The sequence below is a fragment of the Cygnus olor genome, chromosome 6 (genome assembly GCF_009769625.2).
Source record: "Cygnus olor isolate bCygOlo1 chromosome 6, bCygOlo1.pri.v2, whole genome shotgun sequence".
Lineage (NCBI taxonomy): Eukaryota > Metazoa > Chordata > Aves > Anseriformes > Anatidae > Cygnus > Cygnus olor.
In genome coordinates, this window is record NC_049174.1 from 35,849,551 (window position 1) to 35,868,830 (window position 19,280).

Genomic DNA, 19,280 nt, shown 5'->3' on the forward strand with positions numbered 1-19,280 from the left:
GCGTCACACACCTCTGACAAAATGGAAAGAAAACCTCCTTTGTATGCCTTGGATCACAGAAAGATCTCCCCTTTTATGCTGCTTTTAATCTGTGTGTTTCTGTACCCACCTCACGGAACCTTTCTCTCTTAGGGAGGAAAAGTTTATTTTCAGTAAAATCATCAAGTAAATCTTCTGTCACTTCCGGTAAAAGCTCTCTTCTGTGCAGAACTGTGCTGCTAATGCAACCTTGCATTTGGGATTTTCCCCTAGATGTTGACTAGGTGTTGACTCACTTTCAGTATTTGATTATTGTTCGCTTTTTTTTTTTTTAACCATAGATTACCATTTGGGGTACTTGCTATGAAGCTTTCCTCCTAAGATTCTAATTTAAAGCTGTTCTCTACACGTGCCCTTTAAAATGAGATTTGCTATGTATGTGTTATTAGACCACAGTAGGGAATTTGTTTCTAATTCTTCTTTACTGAACGTGCTTCAAGATCATGGCATGTCCCACAGAATTGCTCTAAGCTGGAAGTACCAGCAATAGCCCTTAAACTTCTGTGCCATTAGTACTGTTACCTTTTTATTCACTTGTGTCCCCTGCAGTACATTTCTGTAGTTTTCAGTTGCTGATTCAGATGGGATCTCCTGTGCTGCATGTCCCCCAGAGCTACATGTGTCCCTCTCCTGGCTGAATTCCTCTCTGGCTTTAGCTGCAGCTCTCAGTGCATCTGCACAGCTCCTATAGTGATTCATATCACAGGTGGCACTTGAATCAAACCATAAGCATTTTTAAAGGTAATTGGAAGGTCGTTGCTGAGGTTAAGGAAATAACTCAGCCTCTTTATTTCCTGCAAAGTTGGTATTCTGTGTGTATGCTGGGGGGTGTTGTGTGTGGATGTATATTCATATTTTTTTTCTTCATTTACCACTTGTGATTATTTGTTTCCATTTGTAGTGCTTCTGCTCCCCATACTCCCTCCTTCTCCTGGCTGAAACTTCTCCCCAGGATGATGTTCTCCCCAGGGCATGTGTCTTCACATTTTTCCTTCCTCCTGGTCAATTCTATTTTATCTTCACTATGGCTGTAGGCAAGCTAGATCACTTCTTTTGCCTGCCCCCACCCACAACACCTTTCATAGTAAGTCCAGCAAAGCATGTTCACAGACTGTTGTCCTTTTCTCCTTGTTATCTCCATACACCTCCACTGAGCAAGGAGCTTCTTAGAGAGCTTCATGACTCTTACTTGCTTTAAGCCATCATGCCTCTTATGTGAAACACACATTTTCACAGCTGTTTGGTAAATTCTGACTATCACACTCATTATTCCTCATTTGCCACTGAAATTGTTGTCAGGGCTTGCTGGCAGTACTTGTCTGCATGGAAATAACGGGGCAGCTACAGCAACAGAGGTTCGGTATGGGCTGTGAGACTCCACACAGAGACCTACATTCACTCAGGTGCCTGATGAGCAGTTTCCTGTGAGATTCTGGGGAGGGACAATATACATCCCTCTTCCCTTTCTCCTAGTTTGAGTCTCTGTGGCGTCAAACCTGGGAGCTAATCACACCAGCGCAACTGTTTGAGGAACTTGCAGCTACTTTCTGTCCCATGGCATGAAAAAGTTCTTCAACACAAATAATTATTTATTCATTTGTGTACAACTTATTGAGCAAAGATTTAATATGTCCCTTACCTAGTCCAGTTGTGAGATTTGGTCAGTGCGTGTTGGTGGTCAGTGCTCTTGATATGGTTCGTTTTTCACATAGAACAAGACCATGCCAGTGTCCTCATCTAGTGGCCTCTCACCATCCTCTGCCATGAGAAGAGCTTGGGGATCCTGGGACCAATGTTGGACCTTGTGTCTTAGGGCTTGAAATACGGGTGTTGTGTGTGCTGCTAAACTAAGGGATACTGCAGCTTTTTAAGGAAAAGTCCCAATTCTCTCATGTTCTCTGGTGGGTGAAATTTCAGCTTTTTGAGCAGAGACTCTAAACTCTGAAAGCTGCCCATTTCTGTTCTCCCGTAATTTCACGTCTTAGGCTTCAACTCAATAAAATCAGTTTGAGTTCTTCTCTCCTTCAGTACTGTTTAGTGTCAGCAAATGTTTTGTAACACAATAACACTACTGCTGGGTTCTGTGACAATTCTGATGCTTAAAACTTTGAATTCAATTAGTTCCAGCCACTGACATACATTTTTTTTTTTTTATTAAAACTCATCTAATGTGGTTTGCCTCTTTCAGGCAAAGAGCAGAGGTGATAATTCTTACATTTTTAGCTGATGTGGAGTCTAGTATGACAAAGGTCTTACATTAATATTGCGATTGCTATATTCAAAAATAACAAAGACCCAAGGAAGCACGTCGTCTCAAATCTTAAAATTTTTATATTGTAGTTCAGTCAGAGACATGTATTATTCAGAAATCTATCTAGATGCCATCCCCTCAAAGATTCATTCAAGGGACTGAGAAGACTATAGTTCAGTAAATGCATCATAGTAATCAAAACCAGTGAAGTCTCCTTTAAGTCAGAATTCACATTTAGAAGTACTTCTAGGAAGGACTGTTGCTTTTGTTTCTTGTTTAATTTAATCTATCTGAAACAGCCTAGAAAAAAACTACTGAATTCTTAAAGAATATAATATGCTTTTTTATCACCATAATATAATTGGGAACTATTCAATACTTTATAAAAATCACTCAGAACTTTATTAATAATCTCTATGAGTAAATTGGCTCCCTGCTTGATTTTTAATTTCTAGTGCTAGGGAGAATATTTGATTTCCCTCTACTAAACGTGCTAACACACTGTTGGCTGTATTCCCCCTTTTCATATATCTGATATTCCACTAGTGCAAGTGATATATGAGCACTTTGTGGTAATAGTTGTTCATAAGCTGATTTAACAGTTCTTAATTCAACTTCATTAGCCTTAGAGGGGTTGTTTTTCTGTGAGATCTCTTCCCAGGATTTAATTTAGCCTGCGATTTTGTCTGCTGCTTGATCATACCTTTCTTTGCCTGATCACGGTGAATGAAGTTATCCCTCATCGCGAGCGCCCTAAGGTTTGGCGCGGAGCTGCGTGCGGCCTGGCTGGGCCCTGATCGGATTCGCAGCAGCGCAGCCATTTCTCTTCTGCACACCCCTGTTGCTGCACCTCATTTCCTGCTGTGAAAGTGAGCTCGGTCTCCTCCTGTTTTGACCTGCAGGGGTAATACAGAGGGACGTGTTGAAATTGGTGTATTCCCACTTGTGTCAAGTCTAAAAGACTAACAAGGAAAAAATCAATTCAAGAAGAGCATGTGCACCTTCTGTCTTCAAATACCTATCAGCTGTAAATCACCGTGTGCTTGATTGACCAAACAGCCTAGGTTTTTCCACCCAAGAGTCTCTCTAATTGTGGCAATGGTAGCATTGAATTCCCCACCCCGAGAGCTGCCCAGTTACATTTGGAAAAAAAGGATGAGGAAAAACCTAAAGGATTTTGTAATTTTGGCCTTTGCACCTGCATTCTGAAGCATCATTATTTGGATTAGGAAACCTTTTTCATGATTTTGATCTAAAAAATCTGATGCTAGGCAGAAAGTGAATTTAACCTTTTTTTTTTTTTTTTTTTTTAACAAGACAAGCCTCAAAATAGTGGGAAGGAGTTGTCCCCACTGTCAGTGGTACCAAAAATGCAAGCTATTTAACAGAAGAAAAATGTCACGCCATTAGCCTCTAATACAATCATTATTTTGGTCAATACAATCATTACTTTGGTCCTTTGTCGAAGTAAAAACCTCATTGATATTAAATATGAGAAGTTACTACTTTCACAGTAACAACTTTTCATAAGGATTTTTTTCCCCACTGAGTTCTAAGAGACTGGTCCATTAATAATGTATGGCATTGCTCACAAGTCACATATGCTTAATAGTTAGGAAACATTTGTAATGAGTTGAAAAGGGTAAGGGAAAGCATCAGGGTATGTGAAAGTCCAAAACTACAGAAGTCTGAGGCTAATAATTACCTGAGCTTCAAAAGCTTTTCAAATTCGAACAACGGGTCCTACTTAAAATTAACAAGCATTACACAGAATAGAATAATGAAAAAAGTCCAGTCTTATCATTTGAGATAAAGAATATCTAAATAGATATAACGGGGTGGGGTGTGGGGAAGCTTTATAGCTTCTGGCAAGGTTTTCTGAAGGAGACAGAGTTAGGTTTCCAAATATTACTGAAGTCTAACAGGGGCTAGCTGCTAATTCCCCTAGTCCCCCATGCAGATCCTGGCCTCTGTATGTATACTGTGAAATACTCTCCGTTACTGACAGTTTCACAGTATATGAAGAATTTCAACTATACAGGAGGGTTAAAATCTCTGAATTCTGCATCTCTGTGATGAAACTGGGAGTCACTTTACAATTATTCTTCATTTTGATTAAACATACCCCTCAGCACCATACCAAATATAAGTATTTTTCTCCCTTCCACTGAGCTGTCAGCAGGAGAGCTCTGGGCCAAAGCAGGACCTTGCTGTGGTGCTCAGTATTAAGGGCATGGAGTGCAAGCAGGCAGTTTGGGGCAGGCTTTGTTAATAGGAGTTCACTTCAACAGCCTGCAAGCCCTCATTTCAGGTGATATAAATGTAGAAAAACATTGTCCTTCCATGTGAGTTTCAGTTTTTGTTTCAGCACATTTGTAAAACATCATGTAGAAATCAGCAATGGAGATATTGATTTATTTTTTGTTCTTGGCATAAGTGCCAGTTAGATGACATGGATCAAGAAAAGTATTAAATCCTGAACTCAACAGAAACTCAAAACTCAACTCGAAACAAAGACTGGAAACAACTTCTGAGCCTGAGAGGATAATTTGAGGAAAGGCTGGAAGGAGGGGAAAAAGAAAATGGTGGCATCAGCCATTACCTCCAACTCCCCTCTTCCCATCTGTATTTCAAAAAATCCAGTATAAAATTCTCCAAGGAAATCTATTTCTCCGTTCTTACACGATCCTCATTACTAAGTATGTGAAAACATGCTAACGAATATATTCTCACCACTCACCAGAGAGTTAGGGCCGTACTGAGCAGCATTTCTAGAGATGAGGGCTTGAGGCATGGAAAGACTAAATGACTCATCCGTGATCAGGCGAGTCTGTGATAGCAAGAAAATTGAAACTCCTTCTCAAACTCCGGTCAGGGAGCCAAAAATATGCTATGTAAAGCAATAAGCATTTTTTCTGTTTTCTTTAGGGGGGGATTCTTGCTGTTTATTCTGAATTTTGGCATTGAATCCAAAGAAACGCAATGATGCTCATGTGCTTCCAACAAAATTAATGCAATAAAATTGAAACAAACAAAAAAATGCTGTTAGAAAACTGCAATAAAATTAATGCAGACTAGAATGCAAAGACTGTGCCCCAGCTGTAGAGCCTAGGGATCGAGTCTGTGCTCAGAGTTTGTGGGAAGCAAGCTCCTTGCAGACTTGCTAAATTTGCATTCGTGTCATCCAGTGCCAGAATCCCAGCCACACAGCAGGCAGTCTCCTGGCAGCAGTGGTGGGGTCGTACCCTGTTGAAGTGCAGTGGGTCTGGGAGGGTAGGAGCGCAGATGTGGCCTTTGCTTCTCTCACCTGCTCCCAGTTTTCAAATAGTAGTTGCAACCTCCTGTTTTTTCCTGTCTCTGGTTTGGCCTAGTCAGGCAAAACTTATAACTCTATAATGTGTGGCATACTTTGCTGCTCTCTTCTCTGTTACAAGTATTAGGTGTGTTGTTTTTTTTTTTTCAATGAGTGACCTACAAATATGTACTTGATGTTACCAGAAAGCCTATGTGAAATTTGTAAGGGAAGCTACAACCTAGTCGCCCATGTCACCCTCATCAGATTTTTATGCTGTCACTCAGAGAACGAACAGCAGTCTGCTGATGAGTTACCAGAGATCTTATCAGTCCACCTAGGGGAGGAAGATTTTGGGAACGAAGAAACTTTACAATGGTAAACTTTGAAAAGACCTTTGTAAAGAAAAAGCTGTCTAATAGATGCAAATATAGAAAAGAACCAACAGGAGAATCAACACAGTTATGATAAATGTTGTGGAAGTCATGCTGGGAATTCACACTGTTTGTAAATCCGAGTGAAGTGGCTTTGCAGGGTGATATAAGAGTTTGTTTATATGAGCTTGGCTTCTGGTGTTTACTTCTGTCTGAATGCAGCAGCAGTAGGAGATACTACTGCTCAGGACCTCTGAGGCCTGTCTACTCTTTCTGTCCTTACTGCACTCTGTGGAGAACGCGCCTCGCTATCTGGAGCTAAACATTTGGTCAAACTGGAGATTCCTATATATTCCTATATACAGCATATTCAGGAATACTTCTGGTCTTTGGGAGTTGGCCATGGCATTTATTTTATTTTTTTCATGTGCTTTTTGAAACATGAAAGCTGGACAGAACAGAACTCTGGATGTGGCATTTGTGGCATGGTACATCGTAATCTTCTCCTAGGTCATCACAACGACTGAGGCCAGATGTAATTTGTTCCCAGCTTCAGGCTGGCCCCAGCCTGCAGGCTTTTTGTTTTTCATTTCCAATCTAATTCCAAAGATTATGTGAGTTGTTTACTTAGCACATTTTCTGCTAATGGAAACATATGGGAGATGTGGGCAACCTCCATTCTCACACCACTCAGTAGTGTGCTTCTTGGTCTTGTGCTTGTATGGTCTTACAAGCCATAAGCACAGGCAGTGGCTGTAGAAGGGATATACTCTTCAGCCAGCCAGTTGTCGTGGATGTTTGGGACTACAGAAAACTGAGTTATCGTTGGCTTTTTCATTGCTTTTCCTGCATGAAGTTGCCTTTGTAGACAGAGCGTGTCTGTCTCAGTTCTGTGTTGTTTGTGAACTTTTCTTCTAACGATGAGAGCAGGGAAAAGTCTCATGAACTCCTTAATGCTGATTCTTACTGATAGATAGAACAGTGGCGTGAAAGCTCAAACAATCCTTGCCAATACCCAGAAGCTTTTACAAAATAAAATGAGGAGTGAATGAAGAGCTTAGTTGCGGCACAGCAGCTGCACCAACCGCTTTGCGGACTGTCCCCAAACTGCCTGTTTATGATTTAGCTTAATCCACAGTTTCATAAACATGGAATGGTTTGCTGGTATATGCTCCTAATATAGACATCATTGAAGTAACGCAAATACAATTTCTAGATGGCATTGTAACCCGGTTACGGAGAGAAAACAAACCGATCCGTACCCAGCGAAGCCAGCTAGTGTGATATAAAGTACTACTAATTTCACACCGCATTCCTGTTGTTGCACTTTAGCATGCTTTCTCATGGACGTAAAATGATTTCTCTCACAATGTAATGACAGGATGCTTCCAGTGCATTGCCCTGGATTGTGCAAGTTGAGCTGCATTAATAGTATTTCCCTGTTTTCTGTGTCGCTACTCAAGAGTTTCTATTTCTTCTTGCTGAGAAGGGAAATGAGACCCATGGTGATTCAGGCAGTAAATTATAAATGAGTAGCATGATCGTCTGTAACTTTGACACAAAGGTCAAAGGAATTTTTTTTTTTTGTATTTTTTCTGTGTTCTTTAACTGGATTGTCTTTGATGTCTACACTGCACATACATCATGATCATTATATCCCACACTCTTGCATCATTAATGGAACTACAAACGAGATGGCTCAAGTTATGAACAACTAGTGCTTCAGTCTAATGCGTACGGATATGAAGGAGGGAAATGAGCTAAGTAAAAATACTTATTGAAGAGATTGTTCCCTGGTGTAAATGCGCTTAAAGGGAGTAGGACTAAATGAGAGGGTACTGCTCCTTTCTGGAGTCATTTTCCAACACAGTAAGTCTTTGTTCATTGATTTGTAAAATAAGAGAACATTCTGGGGTAAAATAAGGAATTTGAAAAATCTTCCAGCAATATTTCGTTATATGCCTGCTTATTGCATGAAATTTAGCTAGTAACAGCTTGCTTTAAATTGTATGTTGTGCATTTAAAAATGATGTCTGTGCATAGACTGGAAAGCTGCAAAATTCCCTGGGAAAGTCTCGGTGCTTTCAAACGATGGAGACATGGGTTTTGTTTGTGGGCTAAAACAGAGCAATGTGTTACTTTATTTGAAAAGTTACTCTCTTAGAGAAGTAGGCTTGTATAGGTATGCACATTCCACAAAAACTCCACAACTCTTCTGGTGCTAACTTACTCTCCTTTTTGACATGCCAGCAGTGGGTTTCACATCCATTTTTGCTGCCAGATGGAGAGGTTAGCTGCAGAAGCACTTCAGGAGCACCTGGGTACCTGGGACAGGTGACCAGATGTCATCCTGGCACACACCGTGAGCCAGACGCTGCTGGGACAGCCATTTCAATTGAAACTAGATAAGTGCTAAGTTTGGATACATCTACAAATAAAGGGCAGTGGCTGGTAAAACATTATTATAGTGGAATGATCGCAAAATTAGTCTCTTTTCCCCCCAGATGCACTAATTTTTAACACACTTCACAAAATAGGTTTTATTTGCAATGAAAATATTTTAACTCTGGAGTCCAGTTGCCAAAAAATCTAAGGTGTTTTAAATACAGGAGCATTGCAGGAGGCTTTTAAGATCCTTCCAAACCATTTTGCAAAGATTATGGTTTGGAATTCCAAATCAATTTAGATCTTGGTGTCTTTGTTTTTCGAAGCAAGAATAATCAAAATGGTGACTGCATTTCAAAAAAACTCATTTTGCATGCAGAGTAACAACTCTTTAATAAGAAATTTTACTGCAGCATCTTAATGTGCAGTTTTATTGCCTATTATTTTTAGCGAGCATTTTTAAAGCCTTATGTTTGGGGTTTAACACCTTAGCTATTTCCCATCATAACAGGTTGAAATTTGGCATAGCAGTGGCAACCCTCATTTCAAATTTTTCACAGAAAATTGTAAACACCAAATTGCTAATTTGTAAAGATTTTTAGATTCCACACTTTGAAGCCTGTCAACTTAAATGTCAAATAATATGACATCCATATGGACCATTAGATCAGTGATAGTGTAGGACCAGAGCTGCCTCAAAGTGCACATCCTGTAGTGACACCTTTGAAGTTCTTGAACAGCCAAAAATTAAAATAAAATTAAAAAAAAAAAAAGTTATGGTAGGAAAGGGCAAGACAGCTAAAACTGTCTTTGAAAAATCCTTCATTCTGTCAGTTTGGAAAAGTTCTGAAACTTCAGTGTCCAAGTTGTAAACATGATGCTGCAGCAGAGGTCTGACTTTAAGCCAGCTTCAGAGTTAGTGTGTTTTGAACTCTAGAAACACAACCGGAGTGCTTCTCATTGGGTTTTATTGGGGCAATATTCTGGTTGATGTTCATTTTATCTTTAACTGTAGGATGCAGTCCAAATAGAACACGTTATTTTTTTCTCCTTGCTACCAAGTAATAGTCCGAATGTATTTCACATATTCTTCTGCTGTTTAAAACTTTTGGAGTTCATGTAACATGTGTCATTGATATTAGTAGTATGTTGTAGTAACATATAGTATTTGGAGTCTACAGTGAAATGTCCTATAGATATTATACAGTGCATATTAAATAGCTGGAATATCTTTTATGATTCAAATCATCAGTAACTGAGCCACTTGGGCAGAAGCTGCAATATATTTTATATTGGGCATATTCATTTTGGCAATATAATATCTCATTTGAAATGAATGTATATTGCACTATTGATTTTCATGGGTCTTAGAATAGTAAAAACATCACAACAATAAAAAAATCCATGCTTTTTTGTATACTCTATGTTTGGATGCAGCACTCAGGGCCGTTCATAGAAGTAAACATAAAACTGAAGTTATACATAAATACGAAGTACTTTATTTTACACTATGCAGTATTCATAAAACAAGTCTTTAACTCAAATGCGGTCTTCATTTTGTAGAGCTAACCTCTTCTAAGCACACTGCAAAGAAATGTTCCTGCTTTAGAAAGAGGCAATGCCTTTCTATTTCCTTGTTTACTTCCAGAAAAGCTAATCTGCCATGAGTTTTACTTATAGTTTTTTTTCTGTTAGAAATTTTGAACACTTGCCAGGGTTCGTTCCTAACAGCTCTGCTACCCAGCATAGAGAAAACTGAGTAAAAACCTTGGGAGAAATATCTATATGTCCATCCCTGGAGATCTTAGACGGTCAGAAAGGAGTCAGAGGTGGCAGCTTCCTAATAGTATTGATGCATGGGAAATTTCAAGTAATACTGACATGATCAGTCAATGATATTACCATCTAAGAAGTACAATACCAAATAGAGATAGGAAGAAAAAATCCTTGGTTTTGCGATATTGACTTCATCCGCAGCATGGGGAGCTTCAGCGCCCTGGACACCAGGAGCTTCAGTGCATCCAGCTGCTTCAGAAAATCATTTGTAGTGATATCCTTGAACGTATTTAAAAAAAAAAAAAAAAAATTGAAAATATTAATAATCTAATGTCACCTTAATTTAAAAGCTTGGATAAATGATATTCAAAGTTTTTTTTTTTCTCCCCCTGGAGATGATCTAAAAAGTCTGATTATTTGGATTAAGTTGGTTCATTTTTCATTTTAAATAATCTTTTTTGAATAATATGCTCAGTTCAAGAGAAGAAAAGTTTATTCCAGAGCTCACATCGTAAGGTAAAAGCAATGCCAGCACAAACTTCCTACTGAGGCCCTGTTGGCTGTCTGCTGCCCATCACTAATTCCTCTGCTTGGTGAGACCAAGGCAGATTTTATAGCACCTTTTAAGTTTGAATGTTCATTAAAGTAAGTTTAGGGAGGTTAAGTTTAATGCTTTGGAACAAAACAGAGGAAATATTTCTGTTCTATTTTTCATTTTGTAAAATGAATTCAGACAAAATGGGTATTGTCGGGAATCAATAGTTAATTTGAAAGATGTGGTACATTTTATCATTCACTGTTAAAGAGAAATTTCTAGACAATAAAATTAAGTTTTTAGTGTTTCCTATTTATAGAATGTATTGTGGTTTTATGCTATTGTTAGAATTACAATGTATTATTAGAAATATATGTATTTCTTAAGTCTTGGATTGCTAATCATTTACTTTGCAAAATTTTAGGTTAATTGGCTGGTGGGGTCATGACTTCAAAACACGATTCCTCATGGAAAACAGTATGTACTTTTACACTTTCAATTTACCTGATTTGGCATATTTATATACAGCCAGCATAGCTTTTGCAGAAGTTTGAGTAGGAAGGATAGACCTTTGTGCTTTCATGCTTACATTAACTGTATTAAGCTCAACTCATCCTAAATATGTAATACAGTGAAGTCAATAAAATAAATGGAATAAATTAGGTCTCTGAGCATATGGGTCTGACTGTCTGTTTCCAGACATTTTGCTGACAAGATGCAGATGTGGACTATGGATGGAAGTTTTGAATCTTTTTAAAGTCGTAAGTTCTGAGGAGTGAGATTCTGTTATTCACGTGGGTAAACGTGAATCTTAGATATCTTACCTTGGGATTAGTTCCACTGGAATTAATGAGAAATGGTAAAGGCGCCTGACATAAGTTGTGCAATAGCTCTTATGTTTCAACATCTTTAAATCCTTTGCGCTAATGATGGAGGGAATATAAGACAAAACCAAACCTGCTCTGAAATAAACTCAGTATTTATTGTCCCAAAGCACAATGAGAGATGAGGACTCCTTTCTAAATCTGCCAGCTATAATCTTCCTCTCCTTTTAAAGATATGGCAGAGAGACAACCCTGAGGGATCAGGAGGAAGAAAGGAGCTTTTTGTTTTGATCAGTTGTTTTGGTTTCAGTATATTTCTAATTTTCCGTGGCAGCCCCTACTGACGTGGCTTTGGCTGGTGAACACCTCTCTAATAGTTTCAGTCTGGTCTTTGTTTTCTGACCACATGTAAGAGTGGCTTTATGGAACCCCAGAAGGAGATGCAAATTACCTTGAAATACTGTTAGAAGAAGAAGAATGTTGCTTATTCATTTCCACAGACAGTTGCGAGGCAGAAGTTGGGCAATAATCATTATAAAATTAGCCAGTCTGCTGTGCATGAAGAGCATTTCCTCCACAGCATTCTCTTGCTCTGATGCTGAAGCATGAAATATAAATGATGACACAGAACTTACAGCAAAGCTTTATGTCTTTATTAAATGGATTTTGTGAAATTTCACAGCCCAAAGTCTATGCAACTTCTATACGTGGCCTGAAGCTACACTTAACTGCATATGCAGTCTCCCACGTGTCTCGTCAGTTTAATAAAGTCAAGGAACGTGATTCCCTGATCATGCACCGTGGCTTCTCATGAGCATGCCTCTGCTGACTTGGAATTTCTCTGGTTTATGCCAGTGGTAAAAGAGATTCAAGTGTAAAGGTGGTTTTAACACACACCATTTAAACAAATTAATTGCAGTTCTCTAGTTCCCATGAAGCCACTAATGAGGTCTTTCGCTGGATAAAATTGGGCTTCTCTCGAAGTTAAAAGTATTAGCTGTGAATAGATTACTATTTCCTTTTAATGAGCGATTCCTACAGACCACGTTAGTGAAATATTTTATTGCATGAGGATGGACTTCAAGATAAGGTCTGATCCATTAAAAGGAAGAAATCAAAAACACTAATATAAGTTATTCATTTTCCAGAATTACAACTAAGCGAAGGAATTAATGGATTTCGGTTATCAAATCCTCCAATTTTACTGGTCTGTGCTCTGCAAGCTAGTTTAGAGGTAAGTAATTGCTTTATTTTGAGCCTGAATTTAAGAGTATAAAATGTTAAAAAAATGTTATGGATTTTATTGCTGTGTTCCTTAAAAATAAATAAATAAAGTCCAGAAAAGCTAAAAAGCCAAGGTTGGTAAAAACAACAACAAAAACAAAACTGAGAAACCAAGACTTGTAAAATCGTACTAATTCTTTTACTGTTCTCACAAATTTTGCTGTCAGATTTAGGATCCATAAAATTTGCATCTTCAGCTTTTGGACAGGGCTCAGCATTGGGCTTTTAGGGGCTCAATGCAAAGGGCAGCTTTTCCAATACAGACATTCAGAGCTTGCCTCTCTGCAACTTGTGTGAAGGACACCAATAGAGATTTTCCTAGGAAAGAATCGTGTAACTCTGGAAGGCTGCATGGAGAGTTGCTTCTACTTGTATTTCCCTGTGCCAAACAGACGAGCTCTTTTATGAAAAAACAGATGGGGCTACTGGGTGTCCTGGAGTCCAACAGAACCGATGGCTCTGTGAATGTCATCCACTGTAGTCCCTTCCATCACAAACAGAAAAGACAAAAACTGTCTGTTAATGCTTCCGTAAATGGACGATTCATGAATGTGCTGTGGATCTGGACTTTTGCCTTTCATCTCTTCATTATTTTTCTGGTGGCCACAGGCGCAGAGCCTCACATGTATCCAGGCATAGAGTTTCTCTTATGGGTAGTTCACACCTGAAATGCTGGACTTCTGGTATTTGGAGATGAAAAGGATGGTTGTACACAGACCTCCCTGTAGTAAATTTTTTCCTAAGCTGCTTTTCAAGCCAGCCTTGGTTAGCGTGGTTTTGCAGCAGCATAATGAGAGGAATTTATTTCTGCCAGCATTCCATTAATGTTAGTGTAACAGCAAAGCTGATGCTGGTACAAAGAGCAATGTCTGTACACTGTACATCCCTCTTCTTTATTTACTGAAAAGCAGTATTTTAAGCAAACAAAGTCAGAAAATTGCCAGTTGTGCTCTCACCAGCTTACATGCAATGCTGAAGGACTGCAAAGGGCACAGCAATGCGTCTTGTTCTGCCTGACAATTTATTTTGTTAGTCCTTAAACATCCAATATATTTTTAAACTTTATGTGACCTTCGAGATAAGCTGAAAGCTATTCTACTATGACCCAGATTGTCAGTGCTCCAGTTTGTGCGGGTTGATGTCATTTAGCCCCACTGCAGGGAGCCTCAAACAATGAGCGCTGAGCAGTTTCCATCGCCTCCCCTTTCCATGCCTGCATTACCTTTTGGCACAGCCAGGATTTCCCAGTGCTAATTGCTCTAATACAGTGGGAAACAAAATAGTTTTCATGTCTGGCAAGAGATGGCTAGTGAAATTGCATGCCACCTTCACTGGGACACATTAAACAGAAGGCAGTGTTTCCAATGGAAACAATGAAAACTGCAAGTGTTAATGCATGTTATTCCTCAATAATGCTTAAAGTGACTGTTATGGCAGTAGCTGCTCCCTTTTATGGAAAAAAGGGGAGCGCTCTACAGCCCCATTTAAAAGATCTTTTTCCAGAATTTCACCCAGGAGGCCAAATATTCCTTGCGCAAAGCCTGAGCAAACAGATTTTTGTATGCAGCCTAAGGAGCTCCATCCCTCATACTGCTGCAAAGCCCAGAGGAATAGGAGACAGGTCTCCATTTTACCTCCAGTAACAAGCTAAATGGTCATGTGTGCACTCTGCCAGCCTGCATGGTGAGGGAAGCATCTCTGCATTTTTGTTGACCTGTGCAAGTAATGACTGCTGGTGGCTCTGGTCCCTGTCACATTTGTTTCTGTGGCTGCAAAGCCTGTCTTACAGCAGCCATATTTTGTTAGCTCAGAATAGATAAAGAAAATGTAGGGGCTTTTGGTTTTGTGCTACCTTTAGTAGTTGTGATAACATTGTAGAGTAATAATGGGATATTCTAAAAAAATAAAAAATTCCAGTTGCTGCTGGGAACCAAACTTTGTTGTATTTGGAGTGGAACTTCTTAGTTACCTCTCTGTACACTCTTTGAGGTGTGTATGAAGTAATTATATGTGAGTGTATCAGTAACGTTAAAAGTGTCACTCCTTCAGTCAGGAGCAGTGATGTTCTGAGAGTTACGACTGTGGATTTTTGTGCAGGACCTCAGCCTTACCTCTGATTTTGCAGCTGCAGTAAGCAGAGGTATTATAGTCTTAGAAACTGTATTGCAACTACATCCTGCGATCTGATTTGTAGAGGTGATCGGGTACTTAGATGTCTATATTCTCTCACTTTTTCCCTGCAACTACTTGCATGGGAAAAGGGAGGGCTTGGGGAAAGCAGGGATTAGTTGTTTCCAGTGTCATGTTTTCCATTGTTCTCTGTAACTGAGCCTTTCCATGAGTACAGGCAGGAGAGGAGCAGGAGCTGCCTGGCCCTTTCCCCTTCCCAAACTGTTGTGCCACATTGTTTGTACTTGTTTGTCTGACAAAGCAACTGCCATGGTTAAGCAATCACTCTTTCACATTTCATGATGTTCTGACATAATTCTATTTCTATTTTATTTTTTGAGCTCACCAGTCCTTGTAGCTGTATAAAAGTACAGAGCTGTTAAACCAGAATCAAACAATTTTTTCTTCATGTGAACTAGCAGAGACAGACCCTGAAACACTATCTGTTCAGGGTGTAAAACAGTAAAATAAAAACAAATTTCATGTCCTCAAAAATAAGTTTGTAGATTAGTCATGTTTGTCTTGGCCTTTGGTTATACTTGAGTCACAAAAAACTTGTACGTGATTTTTGTTTGATGCAGTCCTGTTGTATGTATAGAGAATTTATGAATCACCTTCAGATATGCAAATGGATGCTCTCTTAGGAAACTGTTTTTATATGCAAATTCATTTATGTAAGATGTGTACAGAAATCCTTAACAGACAAAATACTCTTTCATTATCTGAAAGTAATAATGTTGTCCTGTGTGTCCAAAAGCCGTATCTTGCCATGTGTATGTACAATATCTATCTGATATTAGCTCTTGGTTTCCAAGGTAGTATGTTTGGAGAAATCTGCTATCTAGCAAAAAAAGAATGACAGAGTCCGGTCCCCAAGTTACCAAAACTATCTAATTTATTAGAAAGGTCAGAAATGGCCTTGGTCACCTTTGCTCTCTTTCTATTTTCTGTAGCAACGCATTCCATAATAATGATTTAAAATCATTACAGGTTTTTGGTCAAACTAGAATGAAAGCACTGAGAAGAAAATCTATTCTGCTTACTGGCTACTTGGAATACCTGATAAAACATTACTACAGCGAGGATAAAACAAATCCAGAGAAGCCCTTTGTAAAAATAATCACACCACCTCGGGTTGAGGAAAGAGGATGCCAACTCACATTATCTTTTTCCCTTCCAATCAAGTCTGTGTTTAAAGAGCTGGAGAAGAGAGGAGTAGCTGTGAGTAAATCAAACTTCATCTTATTCACTGATTTGCGAGCATCTGCCATACCAAAATAATCATTTGCCTTTCGTACATATATAATCTCATATAAGGCCAAAAAAGACTCGGAGTGATGAAAATTGCTTACATAGCAGCTATGATCTTTAGCTGCGCAAACGATCAAGCAAGTAGTGCTATTTTATAAATTATTTGTTAGTCTTCAGGTTGTCCTTTCTCTATGGATTAATTTCCAGTACTTGTGTGAGTGACATCCAGCAGTCACTGCTGAGGGGTAAAGCTGCTTTCCTGTTGCATGATGGTGCAGCCATTATAGCTTTGAAGGATAAAGGAGAAAAACTGGAAAAACAAAAATATGAGCATGTCAGAAAAACAGAAATTTGCACCTGAAATATGAGGTCCCAGTCCCGTTTGGCAGCTCCTCACTTATTTGCCCTCCAGCAGTGAGCAGAGCGCAGGTGGCTCTCTCCATCCTCAGCTCCACAGCTCACATGCCTACAGCCCAGCACTAGCAAGGAGCTCTCAGCCTCCACCACTCAATTTCCTGACCTGCTCTTCTCAAGGCATCAGGCTGGACGAATTAAAATGGTGTCATTTCCTTAAAGGTGTGTTTTAGTGCTCAAGAAAGAGAGGCCACTGACTGGTGGTGCCATGTAACGGCATGGTTACTGGTGTCAGCACTGCTCAAAACCAATAAAAGCTAAATTTAAGACTATACATTTGGTGACTTAGAAGGTGAGGCTGATAGCGTAATGCCATATAAATGATATATGAGTTTTATTTCTGCTGGTGACTCATGTTCCCAAAGGGCAGCTCTTATAGGCGAAATATGCTGCTGTTTTGGTGCTGCCAGGGAATTCCAGGAACTGCTGCTTTTAAGAGGGCACAGGGCCTTATGCTGTTGGCTTGTCTTCACAATGCAGTAGTGTGCTTCAAATATGAGAGATTATTCTATTCAGCAAAACGTTTAAATTCACAGAGGAGAGAAAGAAAAATACTGCAAGCCCTGTGACATTACTTGTATCCATAGAACAAGACACTCTATCTTACTGGGAGGGACGTTTCTATTTTGCAGTGGTGTTTTTGTCACCTGTACACCTCATCAGCCATGGGTTGCTGTAGGTTCCAAGGTAGACCTTAGCATAAATTACAGGGCTGGATAGTCAGTTCTGAGCCCATGACTGGCACTACCAGAGTCCTGCCTGTCCCAAGCCTTGCATCCTTTTTTATTGACCACACACCGCTCTCCTTGCTATATTCTTCACAATAATGCTCCTCAAGGTAGTTTCTTCGGTGTCCTAAAGTCTTCACGTATGTCTGCATAAATACCGTTCTTCTTTGGTGTAACTCTGTGAAGACAAGGATGACACTTAAAAATACGGCTTAACAAATAAATTAGTGACCTGGATTTACTAAGCGTTCCCTTTCTATTTTGCAGTGTGACATGCGAGAACCAAATGCTCTTCGTGTTGCCCCAGTTCCTCTCTACAATTCTTTCCATGATGTGCACAGATTTATTGAAATCCTGGGATCTGCAATTACATCTTCAAAACAAACAGCAAACAATACTGTGCTATCTGGTTCTTATTGATGGCTCAGCTGTATCTTTTAATCTATTTCTGACTAAGATGCATTTATCCCGCTGAGCGATTCCTTGCTTCGAGTAGACTAAGCTATATCCCATGCAATTTGCAAAAAAATGACTGTGCTTGAATAGTTATTTACAACAGACGTAGTTTTATTAAAGCTCATATTTCCACTCTGCTTTGACTTTGACTTCATGAATTAGTATGCTTTGTATATTTTAATGTTTTTTTTCTTAAACATTTTATGTAGTTTTATTACATTAGCTTTGAGAAGCATGGAAGAATTGCTATCAACTAGAATGAAAAAAAAATCCCTTCTTTATTATAAAAATGATGCATAATAAAAAGTGGAAAATAGACAAATCACTAACAGTTAAAAGATACAGTCCAATTTACATTTTTAATTTCAGTCCTATTTAAAGTACATGGTTTACTAGAAAACTAAAGTTGAACAATTAGTTGTTTAAAAATTGCTGCATACTGACTTTTTCAAAGGGCCCCCAAATTTGGTTAATTAATGATATAATTGAAGAATGACTTTACACTACAGATACCTTCTTTCCTGTGATACAGCTGCCTAAACCAATACATCTTCTCTTTATATTTCTAGGTAGTCATTTTGAAGATGATAGTCTTGAGAAAGCTGAGAACAATTTTAAATTCATGTAACCTAGTGTGCTGCATGAGCACTTACCAAGGTTTTAACAAGGCTTATTTCGGATTAGGCAAAATGAACTCTGGATTGTTTCAGCAGCAGCAAAATATCCCACTGTTAACTTAGTGTGGCCCAAATTTTTACAGAGATTTGCACTAGACGGCTAGGAGCAGTGAAGAAAAACTACTTACGTTTAACCAACGCTTTACCCAGAGTAGTTTTAAGACATAAATAAAACCTTGGTGTACTTGGCTACTGAGCACCTAAGTTTCTAGCTATTCAGCATGTACCTTTTTCTTCAAGAATCAGCTATCTGTAAGCCTTTCTCTCTGATGATTATTGGTTTGATACACTTAGAAAATTACTGTTGGTAGTACTTTTTATTCCACTTTAAGGGTGAAAAATGATTTGTGGGAAGTAATTTGGGCTACTCCAGTGTTTTGGCTCAAGGGCATTTTTGCAGTTTGAAATTCTTACACTTTCTGAGCATCTCCCAGTGCACGTTGGGGCTCCTGCAGTGGGGGAACATTTGCAGTGTCTGCCTGCCCTTTAAAATTCCCTAAAGAAGGGTAGTTTTAAAAGACCTGCCACAATAATACCTATTTCATCAGTTGTAGTATGTAGAGGAAAGCTGAAAGGACTGCAAATAAAGCATTAGTTGGTATTTTTAGCAACTATGAAAAGTTAGAAGAGCTTCTTACACGAGAATATTGTTATAAAGAGTAGCACAGGAGTCTTAATCACTGGGAAAGCTCTGGCTCACTCAAGAGGTTTTGATTGCATTGACGTCATCTGTCCTTGATTCAGCTGAGGCTGTGCCATTGTGTTGCAGACCAGGTATCTGTGTTTCAGTAGCAGGGGTTTTATTTTTGTATGTACATCTGCAGC

General features: G+C 39.0%; 1 protein-coding gene across 1 annotated transcript in view; it reads left to right on the forward strand.

The window, feature by feature from the left end:
- Positions 1 to 17,915, forward strand: part of KYNU (kynureninase) — a 60,226-nt gene extending 42,311 nt beyond the window's left edge. The window contains exons 11-14 of the mRNA XM_040561850.1: positions 11,077 to 11,129; positions 12,625 to 12,710; positions 15,920 to 16,150; positions 17,590 to 17,915. Of these exons, the coding sequence (XP_040417784.1) occupies positions 11,077 to 11,129; positions 12,625 to 12,710; positions 15,920 to 16,150; positions 17,590 to 17,742 (523 nt within the window). The 3' untranslated portion in view covers positions 17,743 to 17,915. The remainder of the gene's footprint in view (positions 1 to 11,076; positions 11,130 to 12,624; positions 12,711 to 15,919; positions 16,151 to 17,589) is intronic.
- The last annotated feature ends 1,365 nt before the right edge of the window (positions 17,916 to 19,280 follow it).